General features: G+C 54.5%; 1 protein-coding gene across 13 annotated transcripts in view; it reads left to right on the top strand.

Annotated features, from left to right (window-relative positions):
* The window catches only part of RASGEF1C (RasGEF domain family member 1C), an 83,369-nt gene that overhangs the window by 44,713 nt on the left and 21,227 nt on the right, over nucleotides 1-17,429 (top strand). For 7 of the 13 annotated variants that reach the window (XM_059416184.1, XM_059416188.1, XM_059416186.1 and 4 more), the window contains 5 exons: nucleotides 7,202-7,384; nucleotides 7,542-7,664; nucleotides 8,844-8,981; nucleotides 15,242-15,442; nucleotides 16,528-16,602. In XM_059416184.1, coding sequence (XP_059272167.1) covers nucleotides 7,208-7,384; nucleotides 7,542-7,664; nucleotides 8,844-8,981; nucleotides 15,242-15,442; nucleotides 16,528-16,602 — 714 coding nt within the window. In that variant the 5' untranslated portion in view covers nucleotides 7,202-7,207. Of the gene's footprint in view, nucleotides 1-6,753; nucleotides 6,981-7,201; nucleotides 7,385-7,541; nucleotides 7,665-8,843; nucleotides 8,982-15,241; nucleotides 15,443-16,527; nucleotides 16,603-17,429 lie in introns of all 13 variants that reach the window. The other 6 variants (XM_059416193.1, XM_059416192.1, XM_059416189.1 and 3 more) reach the window with 2 other exon arrangements.

Raw genomic sequence — 17,429 nt, 5'->3', positions numbered from 1 at the left:
AAGGGGGTGGAGAAAATCAGAGAAGCCATCCCTAAGAAAGAGATGATGAACTGATTAGGCAAAGACTTTAAGACAACTGTCTCATTCAGAGAGCTAAAGTTAAAGGTGGATAGTCAAGAAAACTATGTATGAGAAAAATAGAAATATCAATAAAGAGATAAATAAAAAAACATTTTAAAAGAACCCAAAAGAAATTTTTAGAGCAGAAAAATACAATACCTGAAATGAGACATTCACTAGAAGTTTCCAAAAGCCGATTTGAGCAGACAGAAAAATCAGTGAACTTGAAGATAAGACAATTGAAATGATTGATTCTGAGGGACGGGGGGAAATGGTTGAAAAAAATATAGCAGAACGTAAGGGATGTGTGGAACACCATTAAGCAGACCAACATACATGTTGTGAGAGTCCCAGAAAGAGAACAGAGAGAAGGGGTAGAGAGGTTATTTGAAGAAATAATAGTTGAAAACTTCTCAAAGTTGGTAAAAGACATGAATACAAACATACAAAAAGGTCAACAAATTGCAAGTAGGATAAACTCAAGGAAACCCACACTGAAACATATTATAATCAAACTGTTGAAAGACAGAAACTTGAAAGCAGCAAGAGAAAAGTGACTTGTCTCATGCAAGAAATCCTCAATAATATTATCAGCAGATTTCTTATCAGAAACCTTGAGGTTGGAAGGCAATGGGTTAATGTAATCAAAAGTGTCAAAAGTAAAAAATTGTCAACCAAGAACCCTATATGCAGCAAAACTGAGGGAGAAATCAAGACACTCTCAAATAACATCATCCTTGTTTTCCACTAAGCTCAGGAACAACACAAGGATGCCCACTTTTATCACTGCTATCCAACAAAGTACAAGAAGTTCTAGCCAGCACAAGAATAAATAGATAAAGCCACTCAAATCATAAAGGTGGGAGTAAAACTAGTTCTTGCACATGATATGATCTTACATGTAGAAAACCCTACATGCAAACACTATCACACACACACAAACACACACACATACACACACATCCCTATTGAACTAATTAGCATTCATTCAGCAAAATAGCAGGATACAAAATCAACACCATAAAAAACAGTTGTGTTTCTGCACACTAACAATGAACAATCAAAAAAGGAAATTAAGAAGGCAATCTCCCTTACAAAAGAATCACAAAGAATAGACTTAGGAGCTTGTAGTTAGGAATCAACTCAGCCCAGGAAATGAAAGACTTGCACGGTGAAAAGTATAAAACATGGAAATGAGAGCAATGAGAAATGAGAGAAGACGCAAATAAATGGAAAGACACCCTGTATTCATGGGCTGGAAGGCTTGATATTGTTAAGATGTCAATATTATCCAAAGCAATCTACAAATTTCATGCAATCTCTATAAAAATTCCAGTGGTGTTTTTGCAGGAATAGAAGTATCCATCCTGAAATTCATACGGCATTTCAAAAGGACCCTGAACAGCCACAGCAATCTTGGGAAAGAACAAAGTTGAAGGGACTGCACTTCCTGGTTTATGACAGAGCTACGGTAATCAAAACAGTGTGGTCCTGGCATAAAGACAGGGGTATGGGCCAATGGAATGGAATAGAGAGCCCAGAAACAAAGTCCTGTGTATTGAGTCAAATGATTTTTCAACAAGAGTGCCAAGACCATTCAGTGGAAAAAGGACAATCTTTTCAACAAATGGTGCCAGGAAAACTGGAGATCCACAGGTAAGATAGCTAAGTTGGACCCTTACCTAACACTGCATACACAAAAATTCAACTGAAACAGATTAAAGACCTAAAAGTAAGACCACACACTATAAAATTTCTGGAGGACAACAAAGCTTCATGATCTCGGTCAGTTCAACAGTGAACCAAGGGTTTACAAAGACATTTCTCTGAAGGTTATATATACAAGTGGCCAAAGAACACAAGAAGATGCCCACCAACCCCAGTCACAAGCAAAGTACAAAATCAGAATCAAGGTTCACGATGCGATGTCCCCTCACACCCTGATGGATGGCTGCCATCAAAAATACAAAAAAAAAAAAAAAAAGAAAGAAAGAAATGAGAAACAAAAAACAAAACGGCATCGGCAAGGATATAGAGCAATTGGAACCCTTTTCCATTGCCAGTTGGAGTGAGAAGTAGTGAGAGCACAGCTAGTGTGGACAAGGGTATGAGAAAGGCTGAAACTACTCAAATTCCCACTGGCAGATGAAGGGATAGAGAAAACATGGGGTTATGTGAGTTTGTCCATATATATATATGTACATGTATATATGTATATATGGGCTATAGGATGCAGTCTTTAAAAAAGGGGGGGCATTCTGACCCACGCTACAGCATGTGTGAACCTTGGGGATATGATGTGAAGTGAAATAAGCCAGTCACAAAAGGACACACACCCTATGGTTCTGCTCATACAGATGCCTAGAACAGTCACATTTCTAGAGACAGGAAGTGGAACGGGCTTGCCAGGGTGAGGGGAGGGGAAGGCGAGGTGTGATTGCTGAATGGATGTAGGAGAAGATGAAAAGTTTCTGGAGATGGGGAGTGGTGACATTTGCACAACCATGGGAGCGTGCTTGGTGCCACTGAAAGTATACCCTTGAAATGGTTACAATGGTAAATTTCACATTAAGCATCATTTCCCAGAATTTTTAAAAAGGAGGTAATGGGGGAGGGGTGATGGGATGAGAATGTATAAATGTGTAAAATTCTGCTATCTACTCAGGCGAGGGCGGAAGGCTCCGACTGGGCGTTGTGGGTTTACGTTAGTCTGCAAGGCTAACTCGGCAGCCAGTGATAGCTGCTCTCGGAGCTCCCACCCCGGGGCTGGAAGTTCACGGTAGAGAGCCGTCCAGGCCACAGCCAGCTTGCAAACCAGGGTAAATCGAGGGACCCCAGGGGACATGTCTTTTTGGCCCAGAGCACCATTAGCAGTTGGAATGATGACGTGTGTCATGGTTTCAGACCCTGCTGATAGAATAGGCCCTTGGGGAGGGCTCAGTGGTCTTGGTGGCCCCTTCTTCTCCATGGCAGGCACTGTGCTGGGTGCTTTGTGCACTTAATCTTGGGGCTCCTCTCCAGAAACAGAAGAGGAGGGGTTCTTCTTCCCATTCTCAGCACGTGAAGACATTTGAAAAACCCAGGAGATTTTTCACACAACAAAGGGTCATCCTCTGACTCTCTCCCTTCAGCCAGGCCTGGTCCAGCACCCACCTGGGCACAGATGCCCGGGAGCCCATCCCCTCTCCAGCACCCAGGACATGCTTTGCTGACCAGCCAGGTGCTTTTCTTCCATAGGTTCTATATGGCTTTCTGTTCTTTGCAGGTTTTTAGAATGCCAACCAGCACTACCAGGGACTATGACAGCAGAGTGGGGGTTGGAAACTGGCCACCTGGGAGCTAGAGATGTTGTTTCTAAATATGCTCTTGTCCTATGCTGTGGCCCCCATGGTGGCTTTTTTTCTTTTTAATAAGTTGAATTGCCATCTTTAAAATCAGGGGGGTGCCTGGGTGGCTCAGTGGGTTAAGCCTCTGCCTTCGGCTCAGGTCCTGGTCTCAGGGTCCTGGGGTCAAGCCCCACATCAGCCTTTCTGCTCAGCAGGGAGCTTGCTTCCCCCTCTCTCTCTGCCTGCCTCTCTGCCTACTTGTGATCTCTCTCTGTCTCAAATAAATAAATAAAATATTTAAATAAATAAATAAATAAATAAATAAAATCAGGGTCCTTGGGGCACCTGGGTGGCTCAGTCAGTTGAACATCGGACTCTTGATTTCGACTCAGGTCACAACTTCGGGGTTGTGAGATTGAGCCCCACATCAGGCTCCTGCACATGGAGCCTGCTTGAGATTCTCTCTCTCCCTCTCCCTCTGCTCCCCCCTCTAAGAAAAATAAAATAATTAAAATAAAATCAGGATACCAAGCATACAAGTCAGGAATCCTGGCATTCCTTAAATGTGGAAGGTCTGAGCATGTGGTCAGCACCCCCAGGAGTCCAGTGGAGCTGTGCAGCTCTGGCCTCTCTCTGATGGACCTCACCCTGGGGGAACCACCGGACTCTTGTCAGCCTCTTGCTAGGTGTCTTTGTGTTGTCCAGTAAAGAGGAAAGTTAGATATTTGGGGTACACACCTCTCTGTCAAACGTAGGGGAATGAGAGAAAGGTTATCCTCTAGGTCTGTACCTTCCCTGTAATACCACCTGGTCCGACACTTGTCCCTGCAGACATTTACCCCTGTGTCCCATACAGGAGTTAGGCTTAGGCCATATAGTCCCAAAAAGTTGTCCAGTACTAGACTCCGACAGCAGGTGGGCTCTGGGTCTGACAGCACAAATCCCCAGAAGGAAGGGTGCCTGCCTCCAACGCAGATGCAATGCAGACTTGCCCCCTCGTTACAGCTAACTGTGGCGGGAGCCCCAAGACCTCCAGATGCTGGGCCTGGAAACCCAAACACAAGGAGACTGACTGGTGCGCCTTAGGGGTGGAGGGTGGTCAGCGGGAGCAGGGGACGTGAGCAGGGAAACCGAGGCAGAAGCTTATGCCTGGAGTGGTGGGCAGTTGACTCAGAAGCCAAGCCCTCCCAGGCCTGCCTCTTTGGACCATGCCCCCTTCAGCTACGTATTTCAGGGTGGCAGCCTCTGATTGGCCTGGCCTGGCCTAGTGCCCACCCTTTGGCCAAGTGTGGGCGGAGCCTTCCTGACATCTCAGCACCTAGGTTAGTATTCATCAGAAGGCGTGGTTATTGGGAGAACACCTGCAAAGCTTGGTGTTCTGGCTGCGAGGAAAGGAAATGGATGCCAGGAGGCAGACCCAACAGATGGAGGCACCAGGAGAAGGGACTTGGGTCCGGGGCCAGGATCTGAGCTAGGAAGGAGAGTCAGCACCCGGGGCTGGTGCCCACGGGCCAAACACAATGTGTGGGAGGGCTAGCTTGTCCCAGGAGGGGCTGAGTTGACCCCCATCGCCAGCCAGCACATGCTTCTCTCCTCAGGCCCTGGGCACCGCTGCTCACACTTCCAGAGTCTCCCCATTGTTAGGGTCCGTGATCAAAGGAACAAAACTGATAAAAAGCGAAAGTCAAACAAAACTTTATTTTGCATCAAGAATCAAACTGACCGGTCAGGGCTATCTCTTACGAAAAGGCGAGGACCATGTTCCCGACAAGGTTACTCCCAAGAAGGCCGCTCCGGACGAGGCTGCTCTAGATGAGGCTGCTCCGCAGATGAGGCCGCTCCATGATTGGAGCCGCTCCCAAGAAGAGGCCACTCTCAAGATGAGGCCGCTGCTCCATGAGGTTGCTCCCCAGACAGGGCCGCTCCCAAGAAGAGGCCATTCTGGACAAGACCGCTTCCTGGGCGAGGCCGCTCCCGACGTCAAAGAGGCAACGATGACAGCGACGATGACAAGGAGGACAACCCGGATGACACAGACTCTGCTCCCCACGATGCCACTCTGACAAGGCTGCCACCCAGAGGAAGCCACCGCTGCGGACAAGGCCACTCGTGGCTCGGGGTGGTGAGGCATTTTGCGGCAAGGCTGCTGGCGGCTAGGGGCCATTGGCATCTCTGGACCACTGGCGTCTTGGGACCGCTGGCATCCAGGGGCTGCAGGCGTCAGGACCGCTGACCGCTGGACTGCTGGTGTCTCGGCACCACTGACGTCTAGGGGCTGCAGGTGTGGGGACCGCTGACCACTGGACTGCTGGACCACTGGTATCTCGGGACCGCTGACCGCTGGGCCGCTGGACCACTGGAGTCTCAGGGCCGCAGGCCCCGAGGGACTGCTGACAGCTGGACCGCTGGTGTCTGGGCAGCTCAGGGCTGCTGGAAGCTGCACGTGGCTGAAGGCTGCAGGTGGCTCAGGGCCGCCGGAGGTGGGGCCTCAGGCGGCTTGAAGCTGCAGGCAGCTGGGCTGCTCGCAGCGGCCGGAGGCAGGACCACCGCAAGCGGGGCCGCAGGCGGCTGGAAGCTGCAGGCGGCGGCTTGGGGCCATCGGAGGCAGGACCGCCGGAGGCGGGGCCGCAGGCGGCTGGAGGCTGCAGGCGCAGGGACCGCCGGTGGTGGGACCGCTTGCGGCGGTTATAGCTCTTACAAGAGCTGTTACAGCTCCTCCACTCCGCCGACTCTTCTTCTGCTCCCTTCGCAGCTCTCCTCCTGCTCCCGGTGCAGCTCTCCTCTTCCCCTGCTAGCCTCACAGCAACCTTTATGCGGTTGGTTGAGTCCCACCCCTATACAGGTGGCCAATCAGATCTCAATCCACCCTAGTGGATATACACATGCTGCACCCATTGGACATCTCCACCTGGCCTGTCCCACCCCTACATCGGGGTCCACAAGCAAGTTCCTCTGGGAGGGGCAGGGCCTTACACCATGTGCCCTGGAGTCTGTGCTCTGTGGACGCCAACATTAGGGCCCAGCTGGGCTGGTAGACAAGAACGGGGCCTGTCCTCAAACACAAACGGGACCTGTCCTCAGACACACCTGTCCTCAAGACCCAGCTCGTCCAGGTACTCAGCACGCGAGCTGGGCACCCGCCTTTCTCTTGGAGCCTTCCTCTACCTCATCTGAAGGATGGGAGGGCTGCGGGCTGAGATGAGGCGTGAGCCTGTGGGGCCAGGCCCCCAGGGCTTTTCCCACTGGAAGGCCTGCCCCTTGGCCCCATCACCCTATGCAGCGGTGTCATCTCGGGCTCCTCTGTTGTCACCTGCCCGCTGAGTCACTTGAACACCCGTACCTTGACCGAGCACCCACTCTGTTCCAGGTGGGGGCCGGACCCTGGGGTGCAGCAGAGATTGAGCCGGGCTCAGGGACCCCAGCAAAGGAGAGAGCGTCAGAGAGCCGCAGATGTTCTGGGATCACGCCTGAGCCCTCCAGCTTTGACCAGGCCCACCCTTGAACTAATCGTCTATGTGGCCATGGGCAGGGACAATCTGTGAATTGTCTAAGCCATGCCCAAAACAACCTTCCCTGGGGGTAGGAGCAGAAAGAGTAAGTCCCTAAGTGTCTTGGACCAAGAGTGGAGGAGGGTTGGTTGCTGAGGGATGCCCTGCTGGGGGTAGGAATCACCAGCACCGCCCCCCCTAAGTGATTTGTCACTGGGCTTGGATGGGCACCAAAGCTCCTGGAGGAGGCAGAATCCACCCAGCCAGGAGCCCAGAGGACCAGCGGGGCCCCAGTCCGGGTGTGTCTAATTACTCCTTTTACTGCAGACAGGCATGCCCCGGACCCTGAGCACCTCCGACATGGTCACCCCTGGCAGCCTTGGCCCATCCCCCACTGAGCCCACAGATGGCGAGCAGATTGGGCAGCCCCTCCTGGATGGGGCTCCCTCGTCAGCCTCCCTGGACACCCTGATCCAGCACCTGGTGCCCACAACGGACTACTACCCCGAGGTGGGTTACCCATCCAACGAGGAGGAGGGCCATCAGAGCGGGCTCCCTTCTACCACGCATGGGGGAGACGCTAGGGCTGGTGCTGGTCTTGGACCAGAGGGCGCAGCCCTGCCATGCCCTTGTGAGCACATGTTGCCTTTCTCTGTGTCCCTTTCAGAAAGCCTACATCTTCACCTTCCTTCTAAGCTCCCGCCTCTTCATCGAGCCCCGGGAGCTCCTGGCCCGGGTTTGCCACCTGTGTATTGAGCAGCAGCAGCTGGACCAGCCGGTGCTGGACAAGGTGAGGGGCAGGACAGGGGCCCTCTGTGTACAGATACTCCCCTGACACATCCTTATGCATCTACCTCTTGGAGTGGCAGTAATGGTCCCCATTCTCCTGGGCAGGAGCCCGCAGGGGTTTCTGACTTGTCTGGGGCTCAGAGCTAGAAGGGACGGAGTTGGAACCTCTAACTGGGTGCTGTTTCTACTGCCCTGTGGGAGCCCCTGAGCTCAAGGCACCCGGGACTCCAGAGCCTCATCAGTAGGACCCTTGCCATCTGGGATGGCTCTGCACCATCTATCTGCTCTCAGCAAACTCCATTCCACCATCCCTTCCTCTGTGAGGTGCGCTGATAGCCTAGCCTTCCTCTGTCCCAGCAAGATCCCGCGACCTGTGACTCTTTACAGGTATGTCCATCGGGCCCCATTGTTACAGAAATAGAAGCCCAACTACAACTGGCCTAAGACAAAGGGACCTTTCTTGGCTCACAGAACTGCAAAGTCACCAAATACCACTGGGCTCCAGAGGCTCAAACGACCCCCATGAAATAGGGTCTTTCTCCCTCCAATCCTCTGCTCCGTTTTCCTCGAGACCAGCCTCAGCCTCACTCCGGCAGGTTCTCCCTGACCAGTGACAGGTGGCCTCTGCCACTCCAGGCTCACTATCTACTCTTCCCAATTCCAGTGGAAACGCAAGCCATGTTCTAAATAGGTCCCAAGGAAAGTCCCGAGCTCAGTGGTTTAGCTTGGGCAACAAGTCACTGTGCAAGATGGGGGGTGTACCATGTTCTTATTGGCCAGCACCGATCTGGACCCCTGCCAGGGCGCCTGAGGCGCAGTAAGCTGACCCCTGAACCCCAAGGGCTAGGAATGAGGGGGACGGAAACCCCCAAAGCAAACTGAGATGTTATCACCACAGAGAGGGAGACGGGATGCCCAGCAGGCAAAAACAACAGAGGGTCCTGCCCCAAATGTGTGTCTGTCCCCCTTTGTCCCCCTTTGTTCCCCCATCCCTGGGTGGCCTCCCTTTGACCTGACACAGAGAAGGCACCAGGCATACCACCTTTGGCCACCAGGGGCGCTGCCGGGATAGCCCAACCCCAGCGGGGCGTGTCCAGTGCGTGTCTGACGCAGGGGCTGATGAGGCGGCGCCTCTAGGCACCCTTCACCGGGTGTGGACTCGCAGTGGCTTCCCTTGCAGGCCCGGGTCCGGAAGTTTGGCCCCAAACTGCTCCAGCTGTTGGCCGAATGGACGGAGACGTTCCCGCGGGACTTCCAGGAGGAGTCGACCATCGGGCACCTGAAGGACGTGATGGGCCGCATTGCCCCCTGTGACGAGGTAGACAAGCCTAGTGCAAGGGGTGCGCCCCTGCGCCCCGGACCGAAGCCTGTTCCTGGGGCCAACCTCAGGGCTCCTGTGTGTACCTGCAGACCCTCTCACATCAGCCCTTTCCGCCCCATCAGGAAGTCAGGCCCTGCCAACCAGGCAGGGAAACCAGGCCTGTGCTCCAGGTCTGGTCTCTTGACCCCTCTCCTGCCCTGCGCTCATGCATGACATCAGATGCCAGGCCAAGGAAGGACCCACTCAGGCTCTTGCAACAGGGCCCTTGGTCAGTGACCCCTCGGGCTGGCCTGGAGGGCCCTGGTTAGGGCAGAAAAGGAAACAGCCACCCCCTCCCCTCCACTGTAGTTAAAACCACATTGCAAAGTAAAGGGAGCCCTTGTGACTTGGAAGGCAGCCAGTGGGTTGGGCATCCCCCGTTCTCCCGGCTGCATTACTCTGGGGAAGGCGCTTCGAGGTAAAAGGAGAACAGATCCCCACCTCTCAGGACCAGGGTCAGAATACAGAGACGGACCCCACAGAGGGGAGGGAGGTCTCCTGGTACACTTAGAAGGGACAGGTTTATCGGAATCTCCAGGATGATTCTGTGGCCGGCACTGATGCTGCTTCCCCTAGGAGAGAGTATTGCGGGGAATGCAGATCAGTTTCCCTGGGAGGAGGCCGAATGTGGCAAGCTGGTAAGCTAGTTGTGGGCCTGAAAGTGGGTCTGGACATGGCAGAGCCCAGTGCTTGTGAAACAAAGGAAAACTGTGAAGGCGGGATGGCAACAGGGATCCATAAAGCGGAGAGGGCGACCTTGCCTGTGGGCCACATCACATGGCAGACAAGTGACTTAGCCGCTCTGAGGGCTCGGTGAGATGAGGGTCATCTCTTCCTGCTCCTCTTCCTCCTCCTCTGCATCCAATCCACCTGGGGATCCTGACTCTTGGCTTAGGATGCAGCAGGAAATGGGGTCAGAGAAGGAAGGCTCTATGATTGCATGACTTAGGAGGGGTGGGTAGAAGCAGGGAGGGAGATGCTGGCTGACCAGATAGATAGAGAGTTGGCTACCTTGATAGATAGGTGGAGGGGGGATGATAGATGTTAGGTATTCTGATAGGCAGATGGATCTTTGGTGTGAGTGGTTGTGGAAAGATTGATGGGTAGGTGGGGCGGTGGGTAAATGGACATACGGGAGGATTAGAGGGTGGGTAGGGCGATGGATGAATGCGGATGGTTGGATGGGTGGGTGAGTGGTTGGGTATAAGAATGGATGAGTGGATGAATGGATGGATAGGTGAGTGGGTATATGGGTGGGTGGTTGAGAGGATGGGTAAATAAGGATAGATAGGTGGATGGATGACTAAGGATGGATGGTGACTAAGGAGGGATGGATAGATGAGTAGACAGAAGAATGGATGGATGGATGACTAAGGATGAATGGGTGGGTGAATGGATGGACCTGAAGGTGGGGGGCTGTATAAAAGGGGAGATGGGCAATAGCAGAGGGGTGGACGCATGGATGGTTGGATGGAGTGGAGTTGGGTTCTCAGGGGGAGAAGAGTCCAGTCTCCTGCTTCAGCACCTTCTCCTCAGGAGATCTCCAGCAGAATGAGATCCGAACCACTGACAAGACAGAATCATCCCCCCTTGTCAGGCCTGCCTCTGCCATTAGCAAAACCATTTTCTGTCCTTCCAACTGCAGTGGGGTGGGGATGGTGTAAGTCCTGGGATGGTTTCTGAGGGAAACCAAGCCTCCTCGCCAACCTCCTGAGAAGCTGTCAGGCCTACCACCAGGGCCGTGTTAGGAAGTCTTTTCTCACCACCCCATGGATGAGAAATGAGTGAGGCCTAGGAATGACTGTTGAGAGCTGCCATTCCCCAGGTGTGGGCTGGAGCAGACATAATTCATCTGAGGCATTCTCATTCCTTACCTTGGGATTCAGTTAGGTGTGCTGGGCGGTGTGGGCCGAAATGGGGGTGCTCCCTTGTGTCTTTGAGATCCCCAAGTTGTCCTTGCCCAGAAAGCACCCACTCCAAAGGGCATGTCCTCTGGGTGCTGCCTCCCTTCCCCCCGAAGGTGGGATGGACCCCACCTGAAGGTGGACCATGGGCTGCTCCTCTCCCAGCATAGAGCACAAGGGCTCAGCCTGGAAAGGAGCTGGTGACCGGTCTGATCAGGCGGGGTCACTGTAGGACTCAGAGTATGGGGTCCAGGTCAGAGCACCTGAGCCCCCTCAGACCCCAGCTCAGAAACCACAGCTATGTAACCTCGGGCAAAGTGCTTCCCCTCTCTGAGACTCGGTTTCCTCCTCAGCAAAACAGGATAATCATCACCATCAGACAACTTTGTAGCAAAGAGTCCCGGCAGTCACGTGTGTTCTTACCTCAGCACTTGGTCATTGTGAGCTGTGATGGGGAACGAATTATTTCCAGAATTCAGGTGTACAGGGCTTTTACTTCAATGGGTACAGAGTTCTTATTGTGGAACATTTCAAGCATACACAAACAAAGAGAAGAACAACCCTGAACTCCCACACATGCATCACCCAGGCTCAACAATTAATCAACATTTTGCCAGATTCACTTCTTCTCTCCCTTCCCACACTTCCCCCTCCCTCCAAATTATTTTTAAACATTGTATCTTTGGCTCCAAAAATATTTCATCATTTTCCTGTAAAAGATTTCTCACACAGGGACCGGATCAAATGAGCAAAATGCCGCGCCCAAATCAGCAAAATGAGCACGAGTGTTTTCAGAGTACATCTTTGGGCCGGTTCCTTAACCTCTCTGAGCCCTCACTGTCTTTGCATAAAGAGGGAGGGTGATAAAGGCTGTGAGATAACAGTAGGGCTCGGGGAAGGAGAGGAAACAGTACAGGGCCAGGGGCAAGGGGGCTTCCCCATCAGAGGGCTGGGAAAGGTGACACTGCCCTCTTACCTGCTGCTCCCCATCCCGAACCCTCTTGATCTCCCAGCACGGCCCTCCACCTCTCAGCATCTGGGAACAAAAGGCCTGAGAGGAGCTGAGAAGGCCCTTCTCCATGAATGAACATGGCCACTGCATCGAGGACACCTGCTCGGGGCCACCCCGTGCTAGGCAGGGGACCTGCCGTGGAGGGGCTGTCCATAGGTTGGACTCAGCAGTGTTGGCTCAGGGAGGCCAGTGCCGAAGCTGAGGGGTGGAAGCTAGGGGAGTCCCCAAGGTCACAGCTGCACTAAAGGGCAGCTGCAGAAGAAGCTGATACCATGGGCCCTCCCCGGGGATGGCCTTGCTTTCCCATTTCCATGACTATCTGCTGGGCTGACCCTGCTGCCCTCAGAGGCGCCCCCACGCAGCCCCCTGAGGGCACAGGGGTTGGGAAGCTAACACAGAAAACAAAGGGGTGTCTGCCTGTGTGGGTTGGGCTAAGCCCTTTGCAAGGCACCCTGGGCTGGCTCAGGTGGGATATTCAAGAACTCGAAAGGACAGAGGCCCTCGACTGTCCAGCCAGAAATGAGTTCTAACCACGAATGGCCAGGAGGCACCTGGGGAGCCACAGTCTTCACCCTGGATGACTTCTGTACTTGAAACCCAGCTCTGCGTACCTGGCAGGTGGCTCTGGAATTGGATGGCATTACCAGGCTAAGAGAGGTAGAGCTCTGCTGTGCTTGGCGTCCCCCGTGCTCTGGAGCGTGCATTCCTGACAGGGACAAGGGACAGCCTCAGCATCCTCAGAGCTCGGTCTCTGGGTCTGCTCAGATGTACCTAGATCTCTCAGCCTCTATCCACAAGGGTGTAGGACTCATGAGAAAATGAGAGAGGAACCAGCACACACCATCCCTCTATTCAGAATGGGGTACAGAAGATTCGGGAAAGAACCAACAGATGAGCTTGAGGTCAACACTGCCGGTGGATTCTGAAGGAATTCGCAGGCAGAAAATGATCATCATTGGGAGTGCATATATTGGTTTAGAAGAAACAAGTCTTCCAAAATCATCTGTGTATTTTTAAAATAGGGTAAGTCTGTGGTTCTGTCAGACTCTAGGCACAGACACACTGTGCCCTCGACTTCAGGAGGGCTCCACGGTCTACACCAGTGAGGCAGGCCAGCTAGAACCAGGGAAAGGCCACGTTCATCCAGTCGGTACACCGTGTCTGTGAACCCCTCCCAGGTCCTTCATGCTGGAGACAAGCAGATGGTGACCTGGTGTAATCTGCATGTGGCTGGTAGAGCAGAGAGAGGAGATGCACAATCATTTGATCAAGGCTTGGCCAAGGGTGGGAAGGAAGCCCAGTGCTCTGAGGTTGCAACCATGAGAAGAACATAGAAGAGAGAGAGGGCTGCACAGGCCCTCCTGGGGTCACCCCTTGGGGTGAGAGCCAGGGGAAGGGGCTAGAGGGATGGAGAAGTGGCCTGGATCTGGAGCACTGACAAGGGGGACAGAGGCCATGTGGAGGCCATTGAGTGTGGCCAGAGCTGACCTCAGGACCCCTGAACCCCATGGAACTTCTGTCTTTGCAAAGGAAGTGGTGTATTTAAAGGAAGGGGGATGCAGAGGTTAGATGTGCGTTTTCAACAGACATCTCTGGCTGTGGACTGGAGTGAAGGGAGCCCGACAGGGATGCAGGTGGCCCTCCGAGGGCCTGCAGCAGAGACAAAGCATGCGGATTGCAGAAAGCAAAATCAGGAGGGTCGGCGATGGGCAGGGGGGCTGTGTGGGAGATGGTGCTTGAGGATGGTCCCAGCCTGAGCACCGGATGCGAGTGCTTCAGTTGCTCCAGTCACTGAGACAGCAATGCGGACAGAGGCGGCACCTCTGGGCAAGGGGAGCAAGATGGCCCCTTGCACACGTTGGGCTGAGGTGGCCCCTTGGCCATGTGGCTCTGGAGAGCTGAGAAGAAGCTGCACGTGAGAGATGAATGTTGTCCACACAGAAACTGAATGATGCTCTGGATGACCCAGCATACCCAGGACCAAGGGACAGACAGCAGGGGAGGGGTCCCAGACGTTGGTGGGGTGGGGAGATCTCCAGCACGGAAGGATGGTGCAGGTGAGCTTGCCAACAGTCCGAGGCAGGAGGAACCGGAAGCAGATGCAGCCTGAGAGAGGGCCCCAGGCTTTGCTGACAGACTGAGTGAGGAGAGAGATAGGAGGAGGTGGTGCGGGTGTCAAGATTCACAAGATGGACCCAACTCCTGTGAAGACCTGACCAGCAGCTTGCTAACCACACTCTTGGAGCTGCAGAGCTGAGAGGGGCTGCTCCTTCCGCAGGCGATGGATGGAAGACTTGGACCTCAGTTTACCGACATACCATCCAGCTGAGCAGTGTGCCTGGCCCCTGGGGCTCTGGGAGCAAGAGCTAGAGTTCGGATACACCCGCCCTTGTACCCAAGCCAGTTCCTCAGTTTGTTGGAGCTGAATCAACCTCTGGGTGGGGGAGGTCCAGCTGACAAGTTAGGGGGCTCTGTCTGTGGATTAGTGACCAACCCCTTGGGAATGGTGGGCCTCAAGTTTCGTAAACACAGCCAGTCTAATGGTGCCTTCCTCGAGAAATGGGGGTTTCTGAAGGGGGAATAATCCATTTCCCTGTTGGGTATGGAAGGTGGGTGCCCCTCCTGCAGGGTGGGGGAGCACAGCCTCTCTTCCCTGCACCCCATCCAGGACAGCCCAAAGCAAGCATATATCTGTCTGAGCTGCATGGTGAGACACTTTTGTTTGCGAAAGTGGTTAGTAAAGGCCCGCCAGGGGCCCAGAGCCAGACCCTGCTCTGCCCACAGAGAGGGGACCATGCAGGCTTCCCTGCCCCCGCCAAGCTGTCGCTCTAGTGGGGCAGTAAACTGCCCTGGTCATCTCCCACAGTGGCCCCATAGGGAAGTCACATCGGGTGACCTGGGCAAGTGCTGCTGGGGCACAGATAGGAAGGCCTCTCAGAGTCGGGAGAGTGGAGGGGGTCCCCAGGGCGGGGTTGGGGCAGAGCCCATTCCACGTCTCCCTCCTTTCTCCCTGCTTCTGTCTCCCTGGCAGAGAGCCTGTCCCACTGCCTGTTCCCAGCCTGTCCCACTGCCTAGAGAGCAGGAGCAGCCCCCAGATCCTGGTCGCCCTCCCTGACGGGCTCCTCTGAGCTCCTACTGGTTATCCTATAGCCTTTCCCTGCCACCCTGGGCTGGGTCCTGCTTCAGGGCGGACACGGGGGTGGGCACAGCCAGCCACAGCTCACAACCCGGCTGGCTCAGAGGCTAGACATGAGGAGATGGGTGTTCGGGCCTGAACTCCTCTCTTTCCACCTCCTCTCCAGACATACCGAAAGAGGATGCAGCAGCTCCTACAGGCTCTGCACCAGAAGCTGGCTGCACAGGGCCAGGGCCCAGAAGACCTTCTGGGTGCCAACAAGCCCATCTCCTACAGGACCAAGCCACCTGCCTCCATCCACCGGGAGCTCCTCGGCGTCTGCAGTGACCCCTACACTCTGGCCCAGCAGCTCACCCATGTGGAGTTGGTGAGCAGGCCTGGGCCCTCCTCTAGCCAGACCAAGAGCCGGGAACAACTGAGGACCAGCCATCCCTGGCCTCCCGCCTTGTGTCCATGTAACCCCGGGGCTTGAGCCTATCACAGCAGGGCCAGTCAGGCACCTCCAGGGTGCCCTGGCTCTGGGATGGTCTCTCACCATTCCAGCAGGAGAGTTGGATATGCTGGGCCTGCCCAGCTTGGACCCTGGGCCTGCCTGAGAGTCTGGGCCCTGGACAGAGGAACTGGGTTCAAATACTGGCTCTGCCACCACCTGCTGTGTGAGCTTTGCACTGCGAGTGCCTTCCCTAACAAGGCCTCAGTTTCCCCATGTAGGACTCGCAGACATACTGAGTCCAGACCCCAGTCTGGCCTCCCACATGTTGGATTCCTTAAAGGTGCAGAGGCTGAGGGGCCTGCCCCAGAGAGAGGGGAGGTGGGGCCGTGGGTCTTCTCTTTTAAACCTCTACCATTACCTGCCTCCTTAGCGCAGTAGGCAGCGCGTCAGTCTCATAAACCTCTACCATTTATGGCTCCCTTACTGTTTCCGGCACAATATTCAGAACTTAACCCCCACCGTCTCATTTCGTCTTCCCACATCACGCCGGGGAGGTGCTATTATTATTCCTTTTGCACCAATGAGGAAACTAAGGCCCAGAGAGGTAAAGAGACTTGCCTGAAGTCACACAGTAGAAGGGACAGAGCCAGGATTTGAGTCTGACCCAGACCTCACCTGGAGGGAGCAGGTTGTTTCAGTTACCCAGTTTCGAGCCGGGTTTCTTGGGTCTCGAATCTCCCAAGCACGCCCTATGGGGACCTTGCCTTCTGCCCCCCCATGAGCTTCGGCAGCCCCTGGGCATGGGAAAAGAGGGGTGCCTCCTTCGGGATGGTTTCAAGCTCTGTGACAACCCAGAATGGGGTTGTGGAGCCCTAGGGAGAAGGGAAGCTGTCCAGAGACCATCCTGGATGGGCTGAGAGGCAGGGAGCCCGCAGAAGTACCATGCCAGGCCCTGGGTGGGCACCTCCCTTCCCACACCTTCCTGCCTTTCCCGACTCCTCTTCTCCCTTCTGGTGCAGGAACGGCTACGGCACATCGGGCCTGAGGAGTTTGTCCAGGCTTTTGTGAACAAGGACCCTTTGGCCAGCACAAAGGTAGAAGGCCCTTGGACAGGCTGTTCCACCAGTGACCCCAACCCACTGGCCTCTCTGGGGAACTCCATGAGTGTCAGCTGGGCGAGCTTCCGAGGGGCCCGGGGCAGAGCCAATGGGCTTTGAGGGGTTGCGTCCATTCCACCTGCGCTCCTCCAGCCCAGCAGCCCTGAGTCCTGGGGAAGCCAGCCGGTCACCCGCCCCACCCCCAGCGAGGGCGGAGGGCGGGGGGGTGGGGGGGACCAAGGGCCCAGGTTGGGAGGAGAGTGGAGCGCATCCCAAGCTCTCCTGGCGCGTTCCGGCGGGCGCTGGTGCCCTCCAGCGGCCACCTGGGGTAGTGCGCGCTCGTGCGCTCCTCCCAGTAAAAAATACGAGCAAGCGAGCGAGCGAGCAGCGTCTAAGGGATGCAGGAGCCCCTGGGGCCACGAACTGTGGACAGAAGCGGGATTTCGGGTTTGCCGCTCCTCTGTCAGAACCCAACCATTAGGATGCCTGGTGCTTATCAACCGGGTGCACTTCGAATCAGAACTGGAAACGTTGTCTTCTGCCTTCTGGTGTAATTAAAGAGGAGCAACTACTTAGGAATGCGTTTTCACCTCTTGGATAAGCGGGGACAAAACACGGCGGGTGTGTAGGGAAGGACACATTCACATACACGGCTGGTGGGGGGACTGGCCCTGCCCTTTTGGGGGGGGGCACTTCGACAATAGTATCAGTGCTTGAGATGTACACCCTTGACCTCAACTTTCAACGCCTGTAATTTAGCGTGTGGTTATACACACCCGTACACAAAGATGCATGCATAGAGGTATTTGGGATGTACTGTGGGA

Source organism: Mustela nigripes, chromosome 12 (assembly GCF_022355385.1).
Source record: "Mustela nigripes isolate SB6536 chromosome 12, MUSNIG.SB6536, whole genome shotgun sequence".
Taxonomy (NCBI): domain Eukaryota; kingdom Metazoa; phylum Chordata; class Mammalia; order Carnivora; family Mustelidae; genus Mustela; species Mustela nigripes.
The sequence above is the reverse complement of the archived record's forward strand: the minus strand, read 5'-3'. Positions and strand labels throughout refer to the sequence as shown.